Source organism: Coregonus clupeaformis, chromosome 5 (assembly GCF_020615455.1).
Source record: "Coregonus clupeaformis isolate EN_2021a chromosome 5, ASM2061545v1, whole genome shotgun sequence".
NCBI lineage: Eukaryota > Metazoa > Chordata > Actinopteri > Salmoniformes > Salmonidae > Coregonus > Coregonus clupeaformis.
Window position 1 is genome coordinate 28,522,043 of NC_059196.1, and position 25,571 is coordinate 28,547,613.

A 25,571-nucleotide genomic window follows, 5' to 3' on the forward strand; every position below is an offset into this window, starting at 1 on the left:
ATCATTTCTCAATGTGTAGAAGTTACCAGGAGGTTACCAGTCAGGGTTCAGAGAGTAGCTCAGTGGTAGAGGGATGAGATGACTAGCTGTTTGGAGGGGTTTGATTATATTTTTAGTGTGATATATTGTTTATGGTGTGTGTCCTGGTTTCTCTCCCTTGCAATCTTTCTCTGGTCCAGGGAGTAACGAGGAGAAGTGTAAACACCACCCTGGAGTCCCCAACTTCCACGAGGGGTGAGACGCAAAAACACTTGAGATTCTGATGCCAATATGTCCTCCTCCTGTCTAGTTCATCTGGATAGAGGTGCGATGAAGGCCTCTGTTCTGTGCTGTCCCCTGTCTGTCAGGATGAAGTTCTGGAGCTGCTGTAGGAGGAAGACATCTGACTTTAACGGTTTCCTGGCCCAGGAGGGCTGCACCACAGGAAGTCACCTCTGGAGGAAACCAGATAAGGTCAGGACCCCTTCAGTTTATCTCAGGCACTGACTCAGACAGCCTCAGGTACACACAATCAGAAGTGCCGATGGCCCCCTCTCTCTGTCTTTTGCTCTCTCTCTGTCACTCTATCTCTCTCTCCCTCTCTTTCTCTCTCACTCATCTCTGTCTCTCGCTTTCTCTCTACACTCAATCTCTCTCTCTGTGTCTGTCTCCCTCTCTCTCTCTCCAGGGGATGAAGGTGGTACCGTGTAGTTTTGATTGGCAACAGAACGGCAGCCAGGTAATCTTCTCTATCTATGCCAATAACTCTCTACCAGAGCTCAGCTATGCAGAGGCCAACAGCACAATGGTACACACCAAACACAGGCACATAGATATTTGTATTGGAATAGTGAGAAGGGCGGCGGAGGAGATGGCTGCCGTTTTACGGGCTCCTAACCAATTGTGCTATTGTGTGTGTTTTTTCGTGTTATTTGTAACTTATTTTGTACATAATGTTTCTGCCACCGTCTCTTTTGACCGAAAAGAGCTTCTGAATATCAGAACAGCGATTACTCACCTCATACTGGACAAATATGTTTTATTTAACGAGTCGGACGCAAAGGATTTACTTCAGACACTGGACAAGGCCCAAATCCCCGTCATTCGCATGAAGAAGAGATGGAGATATAGGGGTCGTAGGTCGGGGTGCCTTGTAAGAACCCGACGCCGAGTGGGTAACCGGTCTCTACCATCTGTCCTATTAAACCAACGTGCAATCATTGGATAATAAACTGGATGAGCTCCGATGAAGACTATCCTACCAACGGGATATCTTATGTTTCACTGAGTCGTGGCTGAACGACGACATGAACAACATACAGCTGGCTGGGTCTATTTGTCAATAACAGCTGGTGCACAAAATCTAATATTAAGGAATTCTCTAGGTTTTGCTCACCTGGTGTAGAGTATCTCATGATAAGCTGTAGACCATACTATTTACCAAGAGAGTTTTAATCTATATTTTTCATAGCTGTCTATTTACCACCACACAAACCGATGCTGGCACTAAGACCGTACTCAACAAGCTGTATAAGACCATAAGCAAACAAGAAAATCCAGAGGCGGCGCTCCTAGTGGCCGGGGACTTTAATGCAGGGAAACTTAAATCTGTTTTACCTCATTTCTACCAGTATGTTACATGTGCAACTAGAGGGAAAAAAACTCTAGACCACCTTTACTCCACACATAGAGATGCGTGAAAAGCTCTCCCTCGCCCTCCATTTGGCATATCTGACCATAACTCTATCCTCCTGATTCCTGCTTACAAGCAATAACTAAAGCAGGAAGTACCAGTGACTCGCTCAATACGGAAGTGGTCAGATGACGCAGATGCTAAGCTACAGGACTGTTTTGCTAGCACAGACTGGAATATGTTCAGGAATTCTTCCGATGCCATTGAGGAGTACACCACATCAGTCACTGGCTTCATCAATAAGTGCTTCGATGACGTCGTCCCCACAGTGATCAAACGTACACACCACAACCAGAAGCCATGGATTACAGGCAACATCCGCACTGAGCTAAAAGGTAGAGCCGCCACTTTCAAAGAGCGGGACTCTAACCCGGACGCCCTCTGACAAACCATCAAACAGGCAAAGCGTCAATACAGGACTAAGATTGAATCCTACTACACCGGCTCCGACGCTCGTCGGATGTGACAGGGCTTGCAAACTATTACGGACTACCAAGAGATTCACTCACTCCACACTGCCCTTTCCCACCTGGACAAAAAAAACACCTACGTGAGAATGCTATTCAAATCAAATCAAATCACATTTTATTTGCCACATGCGCCGAATACAACAGGTGTAGACATTACAGTGAAATGCTTACTTACAAGCCCTTAACCAACAATGCAGTTTAAAAAATAAATAATAATAAACAGAGTAGCAGCAGCGTAAAAGAGGGGGATGGGGTGAGGTGGGTGGGCAGTGCAAATAGTCAGGGTAGCCATGATTAGCCGTTCAGGAGTCTTATGGCTTGGGGTAGAAGCTGTTGAGAAACCTTTTGGACCTAGACTTGGTGCTCCGGTACCGCTTGGTGCTGCACCCTAGTCATAGAGAACAGTCTATGACTAGGGTGGCTGGAGTCTTTGACAATTTTTAGGGGCTTCCTCTGACACCGCCTGGTATAGAGGTCCTGGATGGCAGGAAGCTTGGCCCCAGTGATGTACAATACAATTCAACACAATAGTGCCTTCAAAGCTCATCACTAAGCTAAGGACCCTGGGACTAAACACCTCCCTCTGCAACTGGATCCTGGACTTCCTGACGGGCTGCCCCCAGGTGGTAAGGGTAGGTAACAACACATCTGCACCGCTGATCCTCAACACGGGGGCCCCTCAGGGGTGCGTGCTCAGTCCCCTCCTGTACTCCCTGTTCACCCATGACTGCACGGCCAAGCACGACTCCAACACCATCATTAAGTTTGCCGACGACACAACAGTGGTAGGCCTGATCACCGACAACGATGAGACAGCCTATAGGGAGGAGGTCAGAGAACTGGCAGTGTGGTGCCAGGATAACAACCTCTCCCTCAACGTGATCAAGACAAAGGAGATGATCATGGACTACAGGAAAAGGAGGGCCGAGCATGCCCCCATTCTCATCGACGAGGCTGCAGTGGAGCAGGTTGAGAGCTTCAAGTTCCTTGGTGTCCACATCACCAACAAACTATCATGGTCCAAACACACCAAGACAGTCGTGAAGAGGGCACGACAAAACCTATTCCCCCTCAGGAGCCTGAAAAGATTTGGCATGGGTCCTCAGATCCTCAAAAAGTTCTACAGCTGCACAATCGAGAGCATCCTGACTGGTTGCATCACCGCCTGGTATGGCAACTGCTCGGCCTCCGACCACAAGGCACTACAGAGGGTAGTGTGTACGGCCCAGTACATCACTGGGGCCAAGCTTCCTGACATCCAGGACCTCTATACCAGGCAGTGTCAGGGGAAGGCTCTAAAAATTGCCAAAGACTCCAGCCACCCTAGTCATAGACTGTTCTTTCTGCTACCGCACTGCAAGCGGTACCGGAGCGCCAAGTCTAGGTCCAAAAGGCCGTCCAAAAGGCTTCTTAACAGATTCTACCTCCAAGCCATAAGACTCCTGAACATCTAATCAAATGGCTACCCGGACTATTTGCATTTTTACGCTGCTACTACTCTCTGTTTATCTATGCATAGTCACTTTACCTCTACTAAATGTATGCTACTGGTCAAAAGTTTTAGAACACCTACTCATTCAAGGGTTTTTCTTTATTTTTACTATTTTGTACACTGTAGAATAATAGTTAAGACATCAAAACTATGAAATAACACATCTGTAGTAACCAAAAAAGTTTTAAGCAAATCAAAATATATTTTATATTTGAGATTCTTCAAGTAGCCTCACTTTGCCTTGATGACAGCTTTGCACACTATTGACATTCTCTCAACCAGATTCATGAGGTAGTCACCTGGAATGCATTTCAATTAACAGGTGTGCCTTCTTAAAAGTTAATTTGTGGAATTTATTTCCTTCTCAATGCGTTTGAGCCAATCAGTTGTGTTGTGACAAGGTAGGAGGGGTATACAGAAGATAGCCCTATTTGGTAAAAGACCAAGTCCATATTATGGCAAGAAGAGCTCAAATAAGCAAAGAGAAATGACAGTCCATCATTACTTTAACATTTACATTACATTTTAGTCATTTAGCAGACGCTCTTATCCAGAGCGACTTACAGGAGCAATTTTAAGACATGAAGGTCAGTCAATACAGAACATTTCAAGAACTTTGAAAGTTTACATTTACATTTACATTTTAGTCATTTAGCAGACGCTCTTATCCAGAGCGACTTACAGGAGCAATTAGGGTTAAGTGCCTTGCTCAAGGGCACATTTACGTCATTTAGCAGACGCTCTTATCCAGAGCGACTCACAAATTGGTGCATTCACCCTATAGCCAGTGGGATAACCACTTTACAATTTTTTTTTGGGGGGTAGAAGGATTACTTTATCCTATCCCAGGTATTCCTTAAAGAGGTGGGGTTTCAAATGTCTCCGGAAGGTGGTGAGTGACTCCGCTGTCCTGGCGTCGTGAGGGAGCTTGTTCCACCATTGGGGTGCCAGAGCAGCGAACAGTTTTGACTGGGCTGAGCGGGAACTATGCTTCCCGCAGAGGAAGGGGAGCCAGCAGGCCAGAGGTGGATGAACGCAATGCCCTCGTTTGGGTGTAGGGACTGATCAGAGCCCGAAGGTACAGAGGTGCCGTTCCCCTCACTGCTCCATAGGCAAGCACCATGGTCTTGTAACGGATGCGAGCTTCAACTGGAAGCCAGTGGAGTGTGCGGAGGAGGGGGGTGACGTGAGAGAACTTGGGAAGGTTGAACACCAGACGGGCTGCGGCGTTCTGGATGAGTTGTAGGGGTTTAATGGCACAGGCAGGGAGGCCAGCCAACAGCGAGTTGCAGTAATCCAGACGGGAGATGACAAGTGCCTGGATTAGGACCTGTGCCGCTTCCTGTGTAAGGCAGGGTCGTACTCTCCGAATGTTGTAGAGCATGAACCTGCAGGATCGGGTCACCGCCTTGATGTTAGCGGAGAACGACAGGGTGTTGTCCAGGGTCACGCCAAGGCTCTTCGCACTCTGGGAGGAGGACACAACGGAGTTGTCAACCGTGATGGCGAGATCATGGAACGGGCAGTCCTTCCCCGGGAGGAAGAGCAGCTCCGTCTTGCCAGGGTTCAGCTTGAGGTGGTGATCCGTCATCCATACTGATATGTCTGTTTCTTCAAGTGAAGTCGCAAAAACCATCAAGCACTATGATGAAACTGGCTCTCATGAGGACCGCCACAGGGATGGAAGACCCAGAGTTACCTCTGCTGCAGCGGAGAAGTTCATTAGAGTTAACAGCCTCATAAATGCTTCACAGAGTTCAAGTAACAGACACATCTCAACATCAACTGTTCAGAGTAGACTGTGTGAATCAGACCTTCATGGTCGAATTGCTGCAAAGAAACCACTACTAAAGGACACCAATAATAAGAAGAGACTTGCTTGGTCCAAGAAACACGAGCAATGGACGTTAGACCGGTGAAAATGTGTCCTTTGGTCTGGAGTCCAAATTTGAGATTTTTGGTTCCAACCGCCATATCTTTGTGAGACACGGTGTGGGTGAATGGATGATCTCTGCATGTGTATTTCCCACCATAAAGCATGGAGGAGGTGCTATGGTGTGGGGGTGCTTTGCTGGTGACACTGTCTGTGATTTATTTAGAATTCAAGGCACACTTAACCAGCATGGCTACCACAGCATTCTGCAGCGATATGCCATCACATCTGGTTTGGGCTTAGTGGGACTATCATTTGGTTTTCAACAGGACAATGGCCAAACACACCTCCAGGCTGTGTAAGGGCTATTTTACCAAGAAGGAGTGTGATGGAGTGCTGCATCAAATGACCTGGCCTCCACAATCCCCCAACCTCAACCAAATTGAGATGGTTTGGGATGAGTTGGACCGCAGAGTGAAGGAAAAGCAGCCAACAAGTGCTCAGCATATGTGGGAACTCCTTCAATACTGTTGGAAAAGCATTCCAGGTGAAGCTGGTTGAGAGAAAGGCAAATGGAGGCTATTTGAAAAATCTCAAATATAAAATATATTTTGATTTGTTTAACACTTCTTTGGTTACTACATGATTCCATATGTGTTATTTCATAGTTTTGATGTCTTCACTATTATTCTACAATGTAGAAAATAGTACAAAATAAAGATAAACCTTTGAATGAGTAGGTGTTCTAAAACTTTCTACAATACCGGTTCTAAAACCGGTATTGTACACATTACCTCAATTACCTCGACTAACCTGTGCCCCCGCACAATGACTCTGTACTGGTACCCCCTGTATATAGCCTTGATAGTGTTATTTTATTGTTGCTCTTTAATTATTTGTTATTTTTCTATTTTCTTCTTATTTTTTACTTCAGTTTATTTAGTAAATACTTTCTTAACACTTATTTTTCTTAAAACTGCATTGTTGGTTAAGGGCTTGTAAGTAAGCATTTCACTGTAAGGTCTACACCTGTTGTATTCGGCGCATGTGACAAATAAAATTTGATTCGATTTTGATTTGAAAATGTTTGCATTTTGAGTGAGTGGTTAGTATATCTGTGTTGTGTTCTAGGTGATCATCCTTGTGGTCTTTTGAGGGGGAGAAGGAGTTTGAGCAGAAGATCAACTTATGGGGGGTGAGTGATGAAGATGATGATGAGCTGTTCCTTCTGGCAGTATGGATAGGCAGAAGTCATCATATAAGTACCAATTAGAACTCTAAGTACTATCCTATTACGTTACTAAGTAATTTAATAGGATCTCTGTGGTATTCATATAATTGATCTCCCTCACATGTCTCCTAGGTGATAGACGAGAGTAGCAGCGTGGTGAACATGATGGCTGCTAAGATGGAGATCTCCATGAGGAAGGGGCCTGTCTGGACCTGCCCTCTCCCACAGACATGTGCACTGAGGGGGGGAAGGAGAACAGAAAGGGGAATGCATAGAACCAGACAGAGAGAATGAAATCTAGCACACTACATGCTGCTCCCATACTTTTTTATGAACCTGTACCCTGTTGGTGGTAGGCTGAGAGCAGTATGTATATCGTACGTATGCAGGCTTTCTGTATTTAGTTGTAGAATTACACTGGGCACTAATGACACCAATGACATTCTACTCAGAATGCAGAGACTAAACTTCACTGCACTGAAACACTGTCTGAAGGCAATAACCATCAGCTCTTTCTACTACCTCCCCTATCTTCTCAAATGAGAAGAGATCCAGGCAGCTATCACCATAGAAACACTCTTCAGGATCTGTAGCTAATGGATCATCAGGATTTGTAGCTAATGAGCAATTAGGTACAGCGAGTCAGAATGTCAGCAGTTTTCAAGCACACACACACACACACGGATCAGTCCTCCTGTTCTTTGTCAAGTGCATTTGAGACTGTTTGTGCCATTTTATTGATATCAGCTGCCTTCCAGCAAATATAACCGGTAAAACAATGTTCTCTTACCTTAGCAATCATGGTCGTGCTTTAACAGTCTTTGAAAAAAATCACACAAACGTAATAAAACTCTGCACCTACATTGTAATTATACTGCTCAGTATGGGCTATCTTTATATCAGAGGGATGAAGCTCACAAACGTTATTCAAAGTCTATTTTTATTTTCCAAATCGGGCAGTTTTACTAAATGCACCCACATAGTATGTCCAGCGGTGGGAGATGATGTGGCTTCAGACTACTGGTGCAGATATAGCATGGAGTATAAGGCTGGGCTGGTGTGTCTTTATCAGGTGCTGTGTGTGTGTGTGTGTGTGTGTGTGTGTGTTAGGCAGGGGGTGTGAGTGTCATGGCGGCAGCGTGGACGGTAAACGCAGCGATGCTGATCTGTCGCCTCACTTCCTCCCACGCCTGTTTGGGATTGGCTGCGTGCTCGATGTCAAACAGCGCATCATAGATGCCAGGGAAGGACTCGCCAGCATATTTATTATGACTGCTGGGAGCAAAGATCACATGCCTGAAAAGAGGGAAGAGGGTGAGAGAAAATATGAGGCAAAAAAATAAAATATGATTCTAAACTGATTATGAAGACGTTACACAACACTGAGTATGTGCTTTACGTGGGTCTCACCTGTAGAATGGTCGGCCAGGTAAACCTAGCGGGTCCACGAAGGCTCTCTCCAGGTACATTAGCTGGTCATTGACCATACGTACCTGTATAGGGCTGAGAGAGTAGGGGGACACACCTGTTAACACACTTCCACAACAATACACACACCTATGAAGACACGCTGGAAACCACACACACACACACACACACTCTCTCTTACTCTGTCCTGTCCAGAGTGTTGAGACGCTCATGGAAGTCCCTGGCAGCCACAGTGAAGTTCTCCACCGCAGAGAACAGAGAATCTGGACAGAAACAAATTAGACTTTGTAGGTGATGGGGGATTCAGAATGAGTGTCTTTGTATGTAAACGTGTGTGTTTTCTCTTACCGAATGATACCCCATATGTCACAAGAGCATCTGGGTGTTTCTGTCCCAGCTGAGCGATGGTGTGGGCATACTTTGTCAGAGAGCCAGCGTATTGGCTGGCGTCCAGGGGGAGGAGCTGGGAATCAGCCAATAGGAAGATGAGGCCTCCCCTGACCTGAGCTACGGCTCTGAGCTTCTGGAAGGAAGGGTCGTAGAACCTCTCCACCAACTCAAAGGTCTCATACACACTGTGATACACTGGGTAGCTGCTGTACCGCTCTGTCTTCTACAAAGTAGAATACACACAGGTTTGTTTGCATGAAAAAATATTCATGTTTATTCCTACATCAAATTCCCAATGATAACCCCCAAATTGGTGGTGGGCTATTGTATTGCATCAAAAGGACATCTGCAATGTGCTCCTGTCTCCAGGTTCCCCTGTCCGCCCCTAGAACAATGTCCCTCACCCTGTTCTTGGTATATCGGGCCCTGCCTGCTGCGATGCCCAGTCGGATGAAATACGCCTCAAAGTCACTGCCTGAACCCAGCTTACTGATCCTACAGAGAGAGAGAGAGAGAGAGAGAGAGAGGGAAAACCACAAAAGGTTGGTTCATATTTAAAAAAAAATATACACCAAATAAGTCGGACTGGATAAGAGCGTCTGCTAAATGACAAAAATCTGAAATGTAAATTCAATAAATCAATAAAAGTGCATATGTGATCAGTGACAAGTCTATTGTGGTTGGTGATGGGTCTGACCTGGGTGCATCGCGGTCATCTGTCCAGTTGTCCCGCTTGTGCCAGCTCTCATACAGAGACACCCCCTCCTCTCCCTCTTCTGGACTTGACACCTACACAGAGAGATGGAGAGTGGAATAAACTAATGTTTTCTGCATTGGCATGCACCAGCAGGTGTGGGGTCATGTAATTTGTTAAAGACTTACTATGACCACTCTGAGCCTGTAGGTAGCAGCAATACCCATTGTGGTGTTCAATGTGACTATAGTTGTATAGAACAGCCCTCAGAAAAGACTAAATTCGTCGGGGCATGGACTCTACAAGGTGTCTACAAGGTGGTATTCTGGCCCATGTTGATTCCAATGCTTCCCACAGTTGTGTCAAGTTGGCTGGATGTCCTTTGTGTGGTGGACCATTCTTGATACACACGGGAAACTGTTGAGCGTGAAAAAACCAGCAGCGTTGCAGTTCTTCACACAAACCGGTGCGCCTGGCACCTACTACCATACCCCGTTCAAAGGCACTTACATTTTTTGTCTTGCCCATTTACCTTCTAAATGGCACACACACACACAATCCATGTCTCAATTGTCTCAAGGCTTAAAAATCCTTTTAGCCTGTCTCCTCCCCTTCATCTACACTGATTTAAGTGGACATTAATAAGGGATCATAGCTTTTACCTGGATTCACCTGGTCAGTCTATGTCATGGAAAGAGCAGTTTTAATGTTTTGTACACTCAGTATAGTCAGGAACAATGTCGGTCTGTACCCTGTGAAAGTAACCGTCTCTTCTGCTTTACTTCCATATCATGTCCCCTAATCTTTTGAATGAGCTTGATCAAATTCGTGAAAACACGGTCATTTAAGATATATATAAAATTACATTTGTGTTTGTGGATTAATTTACTTCTGCCAGATGCCTTTTATGAAGTTTTGTGCTGAAAAAATGTTTTTGCCCATTGAATACTATTCAAAAAGTGTACAAAAGTTCAAAAACTACAAGGCTACTTCCTGGAAAGCGAAACGTCACAGTGTAATCCAGAAATAGACAGTTGATTCAAGTTTACCTGTTTCGTGATGTCGTACACCAAGTTGTGGAGGGAGGGAGTGCAGTCTATCCTCAATGTGTACATACCTGCAACACACAAAGAAACACACACACACACACCTGAGTGTCATTTTCATATGTGACAACCTTCCCAACCCCACCCCAACACACACACACACACACAAACTCACCCTCTATCGCTGAGTCTGCATTGATGTAAGCCACTGCTCTCTCCTGCAGCGCTTTGGCGTTTTCCTGTCAAGGACAGACATTTAGATTAGAGTTTAGTCCTCTCTGTTAACAGAGCACTACAGTGCACTTCTCCCTCGCCACAACCTCACATAATGTGTGTAGTACCTCAGCCCACTCTGTTGATCCCAGCAGTCCAAACTCCTCTGCGTCCCAACTGGCAAATACTATGGTCCTCCTGGGTCTCCAGCCTATAGCACACACACACACACACACTGAAAGTCCAGAGAAAACACACTGGGCCAAATGCATTGAACCTCTAAAATACACACCACTTCTCAGAGACAAACATAATATAAGGAAACAGGCCTGATAGAACATTCTAGAACAATACAGACAACTACTCCAGACTGCTACAGTATGGGAACATTCTAGAACAATACAGAGAACTACTCCAGACTGCTACAGGCAAAGTGTCAATACAGGACTAAGATCGAATCGTACTACACTGGCTCCGATGCTCGTCGGATGTGGCAGGGCTTGCAAACTATTACAGACTACAAAGGGAAGCACAGCCCACGAGCCTACCAGACGAGCTTAATTCCTTCTATGCTCGCTTCGAGGCAAGTAACACTGAAACATGCATGAGAGCATCAGCTGTTCCGGACGACTGTGTGATCACGCTCTCCGTAGCTGATGTGAGTAAGACCTTTAAACAGGTCAACATTCACAAGGCCGCAGGGCCAGACGGATTACCAGGACGTGTGCTCCGAGCATGCGCTGACCAACTGGCAAGTGTCTTCACTGACATTTTCAACCTCTCCCTGTCTGAGTCTGTAATACCAACATGTTTCAAGCAGACCACCATAGTCCCTGTGCCCAAGAACACTAATGTAACCTGCCTAAATGACTACCGACCTATAGCACTCACGTCTGTAGCCATGAAGTGCTTTGAAAGGCTGGTCATGGCTCACATCAACACCATTATCCCAGAAACCCTAGACCCACTCCAATTTGCATATCGCCCCAACAGATCCACAGATGATGCAATCTCTATTGCGCTCCACACTGCCCTTTCACACCTGGACAAAAGGAACACCTATGTGAGAATGCTATTCATTGACTACAGCTCAGCATTCAACACCATAGTGCCCTCAAAGCTCATCACTAAGCTAAGGACCCTGGGACTAAACACCTCCCTCTGCAACTGGATCCTGGACTTCCTGACGGGCCGCCCCCAGGTGGTAAGGGTAGGTAACAACACATTCGCCACGCTGATCCTCAACACAGGGGCCCCTCAGGGTTGCGTGCTCAGTCCCCTCCTGTACTCCCTGTTCACTCATGACTGCATGGCCAGGCACGACTCCAACACCATCATTAAGTTTGCCGATGACACAACATGTGGTAGGCCTGATCACCGACAACGACGAGACAGCCTATAGGGAGGAGGTCAGAGACCTGGCCGTGTGGTGCCAGGACAACAACCTCTCCCTCAATGTGATCAAGACAAAGGAGATGATTGTGGACTACAGGAAAAAGAAAAGGACCGAGCACGCCCCCATTCTCATCGACGGGGCTGTAGTGGAGCAGGTTGAGAGCTTCAAGTTCATTGGTGTCCACATCACCAACAACCTAACATGGTCCAAGCACACCAAGACAGTCGTGAAGAGGGCACGACAAAACCTATTCCCCCTAAGGAGACTGAAAATATTTGGCATGGGTCCTCAGCTCCTCAAAAGGTTCTACAGCTGCACCATCGAGAGCATCCTGACTGGTTGCATCACTGCTTGGTATGGCAACTGCTCGGCCTCCGACCGCAAGGCACTACAGAGGGTAGTGCGTACAGCCCAGTACATCACTGGGGCCAAGCTTCCTGCCATCCAGGACCTCTATACCAGGCGGTGTCAGAGGAAGGCCCTAAAAATTGTCAAAGACTCCAGCCACCCTAGTCATAGACCGTTCTCTCTGCTACCGCACGGCAAGCGGTACCGGAGCGCCAAGTCTAGGTCCAAGAGGCTTCTAAACAGCTTCTATCCCCAAGCCATAAGACTCCTGAACATCTCTAATCAAATGGCTACCCAGACTATTTGCATTGCCCCACCACCCCTCTTTTACTCTGCTGCTACTCTCTGTTTATTATTACATTTACATTTTAGTCATTTAGCAGACGCTCTTATCCAGAGCGACTTACAGGAGCAATTAGGGTTAAGTGCCTTGCTCAAGGGCACATCGACAGATTTTTCACCTAGTCGGCTCGGGGATTAGAACCAGCGACCTTTCGGTTACTGGCACAATACTCTTAACCACTAAGCTACCTGCCGCCCACTATTATCTATGCATAGTCACTTTAATAACTCTACCTACATGTACATATTACCCCAATTACCTCGACTAACCGGTGCCCCCTGTATATAGCCTCGCTATTGTTATTTTTACTGCTGCTCTTTAATTATTTGTTACTTTTATTTCGTATTGTTTTATATAGTATTTTTTTGTGATTTTTTTTGGTATTCTTTCTTAAAACTGCATTGTTGGTTAAGGGCTTGTAAGTAAGCATTTCACTGTAAGGTCTACACCTGTTGTATTTGGCGCATGTGACAAATACAATTTTATTTTATTTTATTTGATACAGTATGGGAACATTCTAGAACAATACAGAGAACTACTCCAGACTGCTACAGTATGTGAACATTCTAGAACATTACAGAGAACTTCTCCAGACTGCTACAGTATGGGAACATTCTAGAATTCTTGCATGCAGAGTTTTTCATGCAGATTACACCTGTGTCTGCTGTTTTATGTTTTTATGATGCAGCTGTAGTCATAAAGACTTGTCTCAGTACATAGTGGTGTGTGTGTGTGTGTGTGTTTAAATGCATGTGTGTGTTAATCTGATCCCCCCCACACACACACCTTTTCTGAGCAGTTTCCCGGCGCTCCTCACACTCTCGTGCACCACGGCAGCTCCCGTTACCGGGTCGATCCCCCCGAACACCCAGGCATCCCGGTGGCCCCCCAGGATCACATAGCGGTCTGCCAACAACGGAGAGAGGAGGGGGGAGAGGGATCAGGTATTTGAAATGAAACAGTGATGATAGTTATTGGTGTTGAGTTGTGTATAGGAAGCTCCATATAGTCACTGGGCCACAGAACTATTGTCTCCCAATGTCATGTCCCCTGGCTACACAGGCTGTGGGCCAAACGCTCATACAATGTTTCCATAAACCAGGTCAACAGGTCCTTACTAGAACATTCAGAGAAGGTTGTGGGAAGTGGTACCTGGCTCCACGGCCCCTCGTAACTTCCCGATGACGTTGTATATCCGGGTCACCTGGTTGTTGGTGTGGATGTTCATACGCACCTTCCTGAGAACCACAGAGAGGAGACAGAGACAGACACTCTACGTCGTTGTTGTTTTAGTAACCCCAATTCTCCTCCACTGTTGTTGATGGTAACAAAGAGAGCCCCCTCCCTCACCCCTAGCCTTGTTGCCAATCTGTTGCTGTTCTCTTGCCAACTCCTTGTGGAATTGTCATGCAGAACATGTTTGTCTTGACAATGACAATTGTGTAGGCAAAAGCACAAACAGATCTGGGAGCAGGCTCTCTCAGCCCCACTCGTTGTGCGTTGGTCTATTTCTCTCTCACAGGGACACACAAGGATCCTCTATTCTACTGCTCTGGGCAACACTTCAGAGAATTAGAGAGAGAGAGGGGAGGGCCTCCCGAGTGGCGCAGCTGTCAAGGCACTGCATCGCAGCGTCACTACAGCCTGTTGGTTTGATCCCAGGCTGTGTCACAACCGGCCGTGACCGGGAGTCCCATAGGGCGGCGCACAATTGGGCCAGCATCGTTTGGGGAGGGTTTGGCCAGGGGGGCTTTACTTGACTCATCGCGCTCTAGTGACTCCTTATGGCGGGCCGGGCACCTGCAGGCTGACTTCGGTCGTCAGTTGAACAGTGTTTCCTCCGACACATTGGTGCAGCTTGCTTCCGGGTTAAGCAAGCGGGTGTTAAGAAGCGCGGCTTGGCGGGTCATGTTTCGTGGGACGCATGACTCAACCTTCCCCTCTCCCGAGCCCGTTGGGGAGTTGCAGCGATGAGACAAGATCGTAACCATGAAAAAGGGGTAAAAAATACAACAACAAAAAAAAGGAGGTGGAGAGGGAGAGAGGGAGAGAAACAGACACAGATTGGTGATGGAGAAAGAGGGCTAAGGGAGAGAGGTTTGAAAGGAGGGACAGAGGGCCAGGTGTATTGTGTCTTACTGCGTACTGAAGCCGTCAGTGAAGCCCGGTCCAATCCGATAAGACACATTCAACGCTCCCTTCCAGTTATTGGGTGGGATGTCTCCTCCCATATTCCTGCCATGGGTGACATCATACAGGAAGTTACATTACACACAGGAAATGTGTGTGTGTGTGAGCTCTGATTGGCTGCCATCATAATACTCACTTCAGTAGTTGGATGGCATCATGATAGCCAATAGGATGCACTGGAATTTTAGGAAGCCCCACCCCTTCCTCCAGGTTGTACCTGTAAGTGTATTCTGGAGGAGAGGGAGAGGATGTTTATATTCCCCCCTTATCACAGAAACATCTACAGTGAGGGAAAAAAGTATTTGATCCCCTGCTGATTTTGTATGTTTGCCCACTGACAAAGAAATGATCAGTCTATAATTTTAATGGTAGGTTTATTTGAACAGTGAGAGACAGAATAACAACAAAAAAATCCAGAAAAACGCATGTCAAAAATGTTATAAATTGATTTGCATTTTAATGAGGGAAATAAGTATTTGACCCCCTCTCAATCAGAAATATTTCTGGCTCCCAGGTGTCTTTTATACAGGTAACGAGCTGAGATTAGGAGCACACTCTTAAAGGGAGTGCTCCTAATCTCAGGTTGTTACCTGTATAAAAGACACCTGTCCACAGAAGCAATCAATCAATCAGATTCCAAACTCTCCACCATGGCCAAGACCAAAGGGCTCTCCAAGGATGTCAGGGACAAGATTGTAGACCTACACAAGGCTGGAATGGGCTACAAGACCATCACCAAGCAGCTTGGTGAGAAGGTGACAACAGTTGGTGCGATTATTCGCAAATGGAAGAAACACAAAAGACCTGTCAATCTCCCTCGGCCTGGGGCTCCATGCAAGATCTCACCTCGTGGAGTTGCAATGATCATGAGAATGGTGAGGAATCAGCCCAGAACTACACGGGAGGATCTTGTCAATGATCTCAAGGCAGCTGGGACCATAGTCACCAAGAAAACCATTGGTAACACACTACGCCGTGAAGGACTGAAATCCTGCAGCGCCCGCAAGGTCCCCCTGCTCAAGAAATCACATATACAGGCCCGTCTGAAGTTTGCCAATGAACATCTGAATGATTCAGAGGAGAACTGGGTGAAAGTGTTGTGGTCAAATGAGACCAAAATCGAGCTTTTTGGCATCAACTCAACTCGCCGTGTTTGGAGGAGGAGGAATGCTGCCTATGACCCCAAGAACACCATCTCCACCGTCAAACATGGAGGTGGAAACATTATGCTTTGGGGGTGTTTTTCTGCTAAGGGGACAGGACAACTTCACTGCATCAAAGGGACGATGGACGGGGCCATGTACCGTCAAATATTGGGTGAGAACCTCCTTCCCTCAGCCAGGGTATTGAAAATGGGTCGTGGATGGGTATTCCAGCATGACAATGACCCAAAACACACAGCCAAGGCAACAAAGGAGTGGCTCAAGAAGAAGCACATTAAGGTCCTGGAGTGGCCTAGCCAGTCTCCAGACCTTAATCCCATAGAAAATCTGTGGAGGGAGCTGAAGGTTCGAGTTGCCAAACGTCAGCCTCGAAAACCTAATGACTTGGAGAAGATCTGCAAAGAGGAGTGGGACAAAATCCCTCCTGAGATGTGTGCAAACCTGATGGCCAACTACAAGAAACGTCTTACCTCTGTGATTGCCAACAAGGATTTTGCCACCAAGTACTAAGTCATGTTTTGCAGAGGGGTCAAATACTTATTTCCCTCATTAAAATGCAAATCAATTGATAACATTTTTTACATGCGTTTTTCTGGATTTTTTTGTTGTTATTCTGTCTCTCACTGTTCAAATAAACCTACCATTAAAATTATAGACTGATCATGTCTTTGTCAGTGGGCAAACATACAAAATCAGCAGGGGATCAAATACTTTTTTCCCTCACTGTATGTCTCTATAAGAACACACACAGAGACACACACACACCTTTAGCAGGGTACCCTGGTGTAAGGGGGTCTCCTGCTCCGTTCAGGTTGAGGACATTACCCCTCTGTGCCCCTCCGCCTGGAAGGTTCCACCCGTCGGGGTATGGCTGCACATAGAATCACAAATAGTAGAGTGGACATAGTTTCTCAGTTCACAGATTTCTTTGTTGTTTTAAATAGGATGTCTATTCTACTCATTGATATTCTATTTACAGTACCTGAACTCCTGGGGCGCAGTAATCTGCAGGGTCCGAGAACATGATTATACCACTTGCCCCATGAAGCATCGCATTTTTCACCTACAGAGGGATGGAGAGAGAGAGAGAGAGGATGAGAGTGGGAGAGGGAGGGGGAGAGAGTATGGGGACAGAGAGAGAGGGAGAGATAAAGAGGGAGAGGGAGAGATAAAGAGGGAGAGAGAGAGAGAGAGAGAGAGAGAGAGAGAGAGAGAGAGAGAGAGAGAGAGAGAGAGAGAGAGAAATACCTTGTTTCCTCTGAAGATATTTCCATATCTGACAATGACGATCTTCCCAGTGACGTTAATCTCCATCTCTCTCTCCAGCTGGAAGAAGTCCTCTGTACGCCCATAGTTCACATAAACCAGGTCACCCTGAGGAAACATGCACAGTCAGTAGGTCTCTGTGTGTGTGTGTGTGTGTGTGTGTGTGTGTGTGTGTGGGTGTGGGTGTGGGTGTGTGTGTGTGTGTGTGTGTGTGTGTGTGTGTGTGTGTGTGTGTGTGTGTGTGTGTGTGTGTGTGTGTGTGTGGGTGTGTGTGTGTACCCTACCACTGGTTGTCCCTGTGCTGAGAAGGCGCTATAGGGAGGAACGATGTCAGAGACATTCTCATATCCCTCAGGAACCGGCTCTGATAGAGAAGTGTTGAACACCTGGAAGACAGACAGACAGGCAGACAGACAGACACAAAGCGAGACAGACACACACACAAACACACACACACAGACAGACAAACAAACAGACAGACAGACACACACACAGACACACACACACACTCAGACAGACATACACACAGACAGATACTAAATAGTCAACATTCAATAGGAAATAGTCAATAACAAAACAAGAAGCAGATTTCTAGCCAAACCAGGTACACATGGTCACTGTGACATTGCAGCACCTTATCTCTCTCTTTCACTCTCTCTTTCTATCACACACACACTGGCTATGGCCTTATCTCTTCATTAGTTATCAGCCTAAAGGGACCTTGGTCTACCATGTGGTTTCCATGGTAACAATGCCTCCTGTAGCTCAGTTGGTAGAGGATGGCGCTTGCAACGCCAGGGTTGTGGGTTCGTTTCCCACGGGGGGCCAGTATGAAAAATGTATGCACTCACTAACTGTAAGTCGCTCTGGATAAGAGCGTCTGCTAAATGACTTAAATGTAAATGTACCATGGGAGAGAGAGCACCTGTCCTCTGTAACTAACCTATTAAAAGATCCCTGAGGTAGCCCTTGAGAACTGCCTATCATACACTCAATTAGAAACAACATCTGTTGACTGAAGGATGAAATGTCTGTGCGTGTGTGCACGTACAGTGGGGAAAAAAAGTATTTAGTCAGCCACCAATTGTGCAAGTTCTCCCACTTAAAAAGATGAGAGAGGCCTGTAATTTTCATCATAGGTACACGTCAACTATGACAGACAAAATGAGGGAAAAAAAATCCAGAAAATCACATTGTAGGATTTTTAATGAATTTATTTGCAAATTATGGTGGAAAATAAGTATTTGGTCAATAACAAAATTTTCTCAATACTTTGTTATATACCCTTTGTTGGCAATGACACAGGTCAAACGTTTTCTGTAAGTCTTCACAAGGTTTCCACACACTGTTGCTGGTATTTTGGCCCATTCCTCCATGCATATCTCCTCTAGAGCAGTGATGTTTTGGGGCTGTCGCTGGGCAACAAGGACTTTCAACTCCCTCCAAAGATTTTCTATGGGGTTGAGATCTGGAGACTCCAGGACCTTGAAATGCTTCTTACGAAGCCACTCCCTCGTTGCCCGGGCGATGTGTTTGGGATCATTGTCATGCTGAAAGACCCAGCCACGTTTCATCTTCAATGCCCTTGCTGATGGAAGGAGGTTTTCACTCAAAATCTCACGATACATGGCCCCATTCATTCTTTCCTTTACACGGATCAGTCGTCCTGGTCCCTTTGCAGAAAAACAGCCCCAAAATATGATGTTTTCACTCCCATGCTTCACAGTAGGTATGGTGTTCTTTGGATGCAACTCAGCATTCTTTGTCCTCCAAACACGACGAGTTGAGTTTTTACCAAAAAGTTCTATTTTGGTTTCATCTGACCATATGACATTCTCCCAATCCTCTTCTGGATGCACTCTAGCAAACTTCAGACGGGCCTGGACATGTACTGGCTTAAGCAGGGGGACACGTCTAGCACTGCAGGATTTGAGTCCCTGGCGGCGTAGTGTGTTACTGATGGTAGGCTTTGTTACTTTGGTCCCAGCTCTCTGCAGGTCATTCACTAGGTCCCCCCGTGTGGTTCTGGGATTTTTGCTCACCGTTCTTGTGATCATTTTGACCCCACGGGGTGAGATCTTGCGTGGAGCCCCAGATCGAGGGAGATTATCAGTGGTCTTGTATGTCTTCCATTTCCTAATAATTGCTCCCACAGTTGATTTCTTCAAACCAAGCTGCTTACCTATTGCAGATTCAGTCTTCCCAGCCTGGTACAGGTCTACAATTTTGTTTCTGGTGTCCTTTGACAGCTCTTTGGTCTTGGCCATAGTGGAGTTTGGAGTGTGACTGTTTGAGGTTGTGGACAGGTGTCTTTTATACTGATAACAAGTTCAAACAGGTGCCATTAATACAGGTAACGAGTGGAGGACAGAGGAGCCTCTTAAAGAATAAGTTACAGGTCTGTGAGAGCCAGAAATCTTGCTTGTTTGTATGTGACCAAATACTTATTTTCCACCATAATTTGCAAATAAATTCATAAAAAATCCTACAATGTGATTTTCTGGATTTTCTTTTCTCAATTTGTCTGTCATAGTTGACGTGTACCTATGATGAAAATTACAGGCCTCTCTCATCTTTTTAAGTGGGAGAACTTGCACAATTGGTGGCTGACTAAATACTTTTTTTCCCCACTGTATGTGCGTGTGAGTGAGTGAGTGAGTGAGTGAGTGAGTGTGTGTACCTCATTGCCCAGCTGGTCTACTATAGAGATGTAGTTGGGTTGTGATGTGTTGGGGTATGACAGCAGCACATCATAAGGCACCATCTCTACTGAGTCCAGACCATACTCTAGCCACTCCCCTTTTATCTGTTCAGCCAATCTGAGGTTCTGCTCTGTACCGGCCAGGTGGGGTAACCGGGTGAACTTCCTGCAGAGAGAGAGAGAGAGAGAGAGAGAGAGAGAGAGAGAGAGAGAGAGAGAGAGAGAGAGAGAGAGAGAGAGAGAGAGAGAGAGAGAGGAGAGAGAGAGAGAGAGAGAGAGAGAGAGAGAGAGAGAGGTGTAGATACAGAGACGAAGGGGTCCCGTGTGGCTCAGATGGTAGAGCATGCGCAGGGTTGTGGGTTTGATTCCCACGCAGGACCAGTACGAAAAAGTAAAAGTGTATGCGCTCACTACTGTAAGTCGCTCTGGATAAGAGTGCCTGCTAAATGACTAAAATGTAAGAAGAGGAAAGTAATAAAGGGAAATATATTTTTTTAAAGGATGTGTATATGTATATATATATATTTGCAAGAAAAAAAAAACATATGTGGTATTGGAAGTGATGCAGACAATTACATTGATGGAAGTTACAATCTATCTGCAATATTAAAGGTGATCTACCACCTTAAATAAAAAAAGAAAGAAATAATGTAAGAAGAGGAGGAGAGGGGGAGAGGGGGAGAGGAGGAGAGGAGGAGAGGGGGGAGAGGGGGAGAGGAGGAGAGGGGGAGAGGGGGAGAGGAGGAGAGGGGGAGAGGGGGAGAGGGGGAGAGGAGGAGAGGAGGAGAGGGGGAGAGGGGGAGAGGAGGAGAGGGGGAGAGGGGGAGTGTGATTGAGTGTTAATAGGCCGACCTGCGTGTGTAGTGGAGGAACAGGGTTCTAGTATTGTGTACCTGAGATGGTCTCTGATGTTCTCTGGTCGCATCTCATCCAGAAACTCTCTCAGGTAACGTCTGGACCCTTCATCATGGCTTGTGTCTGTACTGCTGGGCCTCGCAAACCAGCCTGGTACACACACACACACACAGGCATGTTATGTTATATAAACTAATACACCACCCTGACTGACAGACAGACTTAAAGCACCCACCATGACAGACAGACAGACTCAGTATCACTCTCCCTGTATATCAAATAAAAGTGTATTATTCATATGCACAGGATACAACACAATGAAATGAAACTGTGCATTGAAATGCTTACGAGCGTCCTCAACATTGCAGTAAATCATAAACAAGCAGCAAGACTACAGCAGTCACAATAACACTGTCAATAATAACACAATAACACTGTCAATAATAACACAATAACACTGTCAATAATAACACAATAACGCTGTCAATAATAACACAATAACACTGTCAATAATAACACAATAACACTGTCAATAATAACACAATAACGCTGTCAATAATAACACAACAACGCTGTCAATAATAACACAATAACGCTGTCAATAATAACACAATAACGCTGTCAATAATAACACAATAACACTGTCAATAATAACACAACAACGCTGTCAATAATAACACAATAACACTGTCAATAATAACACAATAACGCTGTCAATAATAACACAACAACGCTGTCAATAATAACACAATAACACTGTCAATAATAACACAATAACACTGTCAATAATAACACAATAGCACTGTCAATAATAACAAAGTATACAAAAAGTAGACAAAGTAATAAAAAAATAAAGTAATAAAAACTTAAATGTACAGAATATAGTGTGAATATGATTCAGTGTTATAGACGAGTAGTAAAGGGAATAGTGACTGGAGCAACAGTGGTGTATATAATAAATACAGGCAGCAGTAGTGTGTGAGACTGTATATGTGTGTTTGTCTGTGTGTGTGTGTGTGTGTGTGTGTGTGTGTGTGTGTGTGTGTGTGTGTCGTGTGTGTGAACTGGGAATGCAGAGAGTCTATGCAAATAGTCTTAAGGTGCCTGTGGACGGCAGGTATGTGCAGATAGACAGCCAGGGGTTAACTATAGTCTTATGGCCTGAAGGTAGGGGCCCTGAATCACCCATAGGCTACTTACTAGGGCTGTTTCACTGTCCAATGTACCATGCCAGAGAAATATTGTTATTGTGTAACACCATACTGTAGTAATGTAGCTTTTAGTGTGAGTGTGTGTCTGTCATGTGTTATGACGCTAGTAACAGAGAAGGTAGAAAGGTCAGCAGATGTGATCTGTGCTTGTGGAGGAGTAGACTCTGGCATAACCCTGACAGTGTGACACACACACACACATTCACGAAGTGGATCATTGTGCATTCCTGTCTCTTCCAAACTCTAAAATACATGTAGGTCACAGTTCATCTCAGAGCTGACTGAGGAATTTAGTCACATATGGTCACTTGTGTGCGCTTATACCACTGTACTCTGTTGTTTCCTCATCAGAATCCCCTAAACGTGTTCATTGACAAGACAATAAGCACTTTTTTTGTAACCCTGTGTTAAGACTACTTTTTCATATTCAGTCTGTTACTAGTAACACACAGCGACTTCGGACGTTTGAAAAGGTGCCTTGCGAACTATAATATGCCTTTCTCGGCGCGCGCCAAAAAAATAAAACCGTTGCCCCAGACAGATGCATATTATAGTTAATAAACTTGGTATTATTATAAACTCCACTATGATATGCAAAAGTAACAAATGGTTAAAATTCCACTACAACTATCATTCGCCAGTAAAAGGAAACTTTAACTTCTGAAAATGTGTATAATCAGCGCCTGAAATGGCATTATAACTCACCTATTATAAACCCGGTCAGGAAAAACGATGTTATAACGGTGAGCCAACATATCCACTGCACGAGCCTGCTTTCGGTTTTCATTGTCCCGCTTGGTAACACTCCGAAACATCGACCACATCCAACAAGATAATGGAGTGCGTGTGTGTGAGAAGTAGAGAGAGAGAGAGAGAGAGAGAGAGAGAGAGAGAGAGAGAGAGAGAGAGAGAGAGAGAGAGAGAGAGAGAGACAGAGACAGAGACAGAGACAGAGAGAGACAGAGAGAGAGACAGAGAGAGAGACAGAGAGAGAGACAGAGAGAGAGACAGAGAGAGAGACAGAGAGAGAGAGAGAGAGAGAGAGAGAGAGAGGCGGGGGGGGCTAGGTCTACAACTATAAATTACATTTTCACCTTAATTATCATATCATTACCTCGTTTGTCTCAGTTTCTCCGTAGTTGATATAAATAGTTCTGTGACATTTTCCCACACTCTTGGGCAGCCTGCGGTCGCGCTTGACCCCTTTTGCGCCCAGTCCTGCCTCTGCTCAGCTCCAGGACAGCTGAGGGAGGCCTGCGCCTCTTTCATGCGGTGGGCTCGAGCGTGAAGCAGGAGGCTCGCTGGGCTCTGGAATGTGCGGTGGGGAAACGTTCCAAGAGTGACACTGTCAGCAGAAGACACAGATCTGATTCAGACTTCTTCCTGTGCCTGCCTGCCTAACCCAACGTAGCAGGCGTAAAATAACACAGGTGATTAGTAGGTGCAACGGTGCCTGCCTGTAGTATGTGTGCGCACAATTGCCTCTGCAAAAAGGTCTCGACCTTCATGGCACAGGTCGGAGTAGGCTATATATAGCCTGTAGACTAGTGCATTTGTCCTGTAATCACACAGTTTCTGGTTCAAGCCCCGCCATAGCTGTACACCCATGCTAGTGACTTATAGTGATGACTATGAACAATAGATTAAAATGCCAGTGTCAACTTGTTTTCGGATGCGCTTGGTGGCAATCTATCTTCTAAGTTGCAGTGGGCGGTTCTAGCCAGAGTGAGGCACTAGTACCCTACTGCCTAAACTAGACCCAGACCCCTTTTTCAAAAGCAGGCGAGGACGGGACAGAAGAGAGGACTCGAGGAGTCGAGCAAAAACAATTGAGATTCTCCCACGGTCTTTTGCAAACTCCTGTAATGAAGAAACTTTCCTCTTTTGCTGTCTCTTAAAATTTATATTTGACAGTTGTTTCAAAAAAAATTGGTGAACAATACAAAAGGTTCAGGATATCAGCACTGCCATTTAATAACTGTTAGCGCTTTAATGTTTACAATTCAAGAGGCTATTCCTCTTCTAGGCTTTTACGGCTGTGTTTTCTCTAGGCTAGTCATGATTAATTTGGGGAGGCTACGTTGTTACCTATAGGTTACTCTCTCAGGCCCCCGACGTTGCACCCTCTGCTCTATAATAACCTACCGTTTTTTTTCATGTTGCTTTCACCGCAGACACAAGAGTGGAGACTGAAGAACCATGGAAAACTACCCCCACGAGCATGGAGTGCGGTGGCGCCCTCACCCGTTAGAAAAAGAGAAAGACGGTGGAGAAAGAGAGAGAGCGAGAGAGCGAGAGAGGAGGAGAAAACGACAAGCCGGTTCGCCGGTGCTAAAATACTCCACGCTGTGCACAAGGACACCGGGACAGAAATGCCCCCCAAAGATATGCGAGACATTAGAATGCCGGTTTATCGGGAGTGATCCGCAAAGAGACGGGTTTTTGTCACTCACTGGTAGGAGGAGATTCGGAGTCAAACAAAAGGGATTGATTCTCTGTAAACTCCCAAACTGGAAAACTTGGCAGCGGTCTGTGCCGCTGAAACATGGCTTTGTCAGTGCGGAGTTGGGTCGCGAACGAGGGAGGAAAACACTTGGTTCTGGTAAGAATAGTACAACCTAATCCCGATACAACATTTTTATTATAGTATTACACTGTTATTATATGTTTTTACTATTCTAAAGAAAAGTTACTGAGTGGAGCTGTTGCAATTTACAATCTCGATCCTAACTGGAAATTGGGAAGCAGCCTAACACTTGAACAGAGTGCTGATGTGGTTGGATGTTGTCATCATCAATCATTATCAATAATCATCTTCATCTTCATCATCTTCATCGTCATCATCATCGTCGTCATCATCATCACCACTGACATCTTGTTTGTGTGTTTCTGTGCATGTGTGTGTGTGTGTGTGTGTGTGTGTTAGGTGCTGTGGCTGGGAGCTAACACCTTGTTGTTCATGAGGACGTTCCTATTGTACTACCGTGGGCAGCAGTACCACTATCTCCATCAGATGCTCGGGGTAAGACACCAATCCAACACACTGCTATTATACCGTGATCACAGAACATATTGTATAGCAGGGATCATCAACTAGCCGCAGTCTGATTTTTTTCTTGAGTCAGAGGCCTGGAACATAATTACAAATAATTTGTAGACTGCAGATGGACCACAAGAAGCCCAAACAGATATAATATTTGACTAAAACATAATCATTTCAAACCTTGCTGACGTTTTTATACGATCACGTGTCTCTCTATTATGCGTGGGAATACTTGGGAACAGATTTACACAATTAAAATCACTTGAAGCTGATTTCCTGGAATTGTTATTTATTCTCAGAAAACTTGGGGGACCAAATTAAACGTCCCCCGCTGTATGGAACACCCATACACACACAAACGTCTCCTTTATTTTTAGGGTTAGGGGGTTCCTATTCAGTAGCTGATATTTATATAAAGACACTGGATGGAGCCCAGCGACTTGGTGACATTCAGTTGACACTCTGGAATGTGACACACACTCCCATGTGAGTTTGGTGTAATTGTTGTCACAAGTCGTTGTGGGTCGCAGGTTTAGGCCACTAAAA

At 45.5% G+C, this 25,571-nt stretch overlaps 2 protein-coding genes and 1 long non-coding RNA gene across 5 annotated transcripts in view; 2 read left to right on the forward strand and 1 right to left on the reverse strand.

Annotated features, from left to right (window-relative positions):
• Positions 1-163: 163 nt before the first annotated feature.
• Positions 164-7,527, forward strand: LOC121566808. 2 transcript variants are annotated; one of them, XR_006001003.1, is made up of 5 exons: positions 164-234; positions 316-453; positions 668-718; positions 6,639-6,702; positions 6,871-7,527. It is a non-coding gene; the product is annotated as an uncharacterized LOC121566808 (long non-coding RNA). The 2 variants fall into 2 exon arrangements; XR_006001002.1 differs by having other exon boundaries at positions 348-453.
• On the reverse strand, positions 7,434-22,883 carry naalad2 (N-acetylated alpha-linked acidic dipeptidase 2). The gene is made up of 20 exons (XM_041876687.2): positions 22,688-22,883; positions 20,810-20,921; positions 19,896-20,082; positions 17,500-17,601; positions 17,198-17,323; positions 16,932-17,012; positions 16,715-16,820; positions 14,923-15,016; positions 14,736-14,831; positions 13,749-13,834; positions 13,383-13,502; positions 10,638-10,720; positions 10,472-10,535; positions 10,300-10,367; positions 9,254-9,345; positions 8,961-9,051; positions 8,515-8,779; positions 8,348-8,429; positions 8,149-8,241; positions 7,434-8,034 (listed from the first exon to the last, which is right to left on the reverse strand). The coding sequence occupies exons 1-20, from the start codon at positions 22,767-22,769 to the stop codon at positions 7,845-7,847; spliced, it is 2,220 nt and encodes a 739-aa protein (XP_041732621.1). The 5' UTR covers positions 22,770-22,883; the 3' UTR covers positions 7,434-7,844.
• A 1,365-nt stretch (positions 22,884-24,248) lies between these two features.
• LOC121566810 (NADPH oxidase 4) overlaps positions 24,249-25,571 on the forward strand; it is a 36,632-nt gene continuing 35,309 nt past the window's right edge. Inside the window, exons 1-2 of one of the 2 annotated variants that reach the window (XM_041876688.2) lie at positions 24,249-24,584; positions 24,909-25,004. In XM_041876688.2, the coding sequence (XP_041732622.1) occupies positions 24,528-24,584; positions 24,909-25,004 (153 nt within the window). In that variant the 5' untranslated portion in view covers positions 24,249-24,527. The remainder of the gene's footprint in view (positions 24,585-24,908; positions 25,005-25,571) is intronic. The other variant, XM_041876690.2, reaches the window with a different exon arrangement.

Excerpts from the sequence above, each read along its gene's own strand:
- naalad2 (XM_041876687.2), bottom strand. The coding sequence starts at position 22,769 with ATGAAAACCGAAAGCAGGCTCGTGCAGTGGATATGTTGGCTCACCGTT. Across the intron at positions 17,602-19,895 it reads TAGACCAGCTGGGCAATGAG|GTGTTCAACACTTCTCTATC; the intron begins GTACACACACTC and ends TCTGTCTTCCAG. Across the intron at positions 13,503-13,748 it reads ACGAGGGGCCGTGGAGCCAG|ACCGCTATGTGATCCTGGGG; the intron begins GTACCACTTCCC and ends CGTTGTTGGCAG.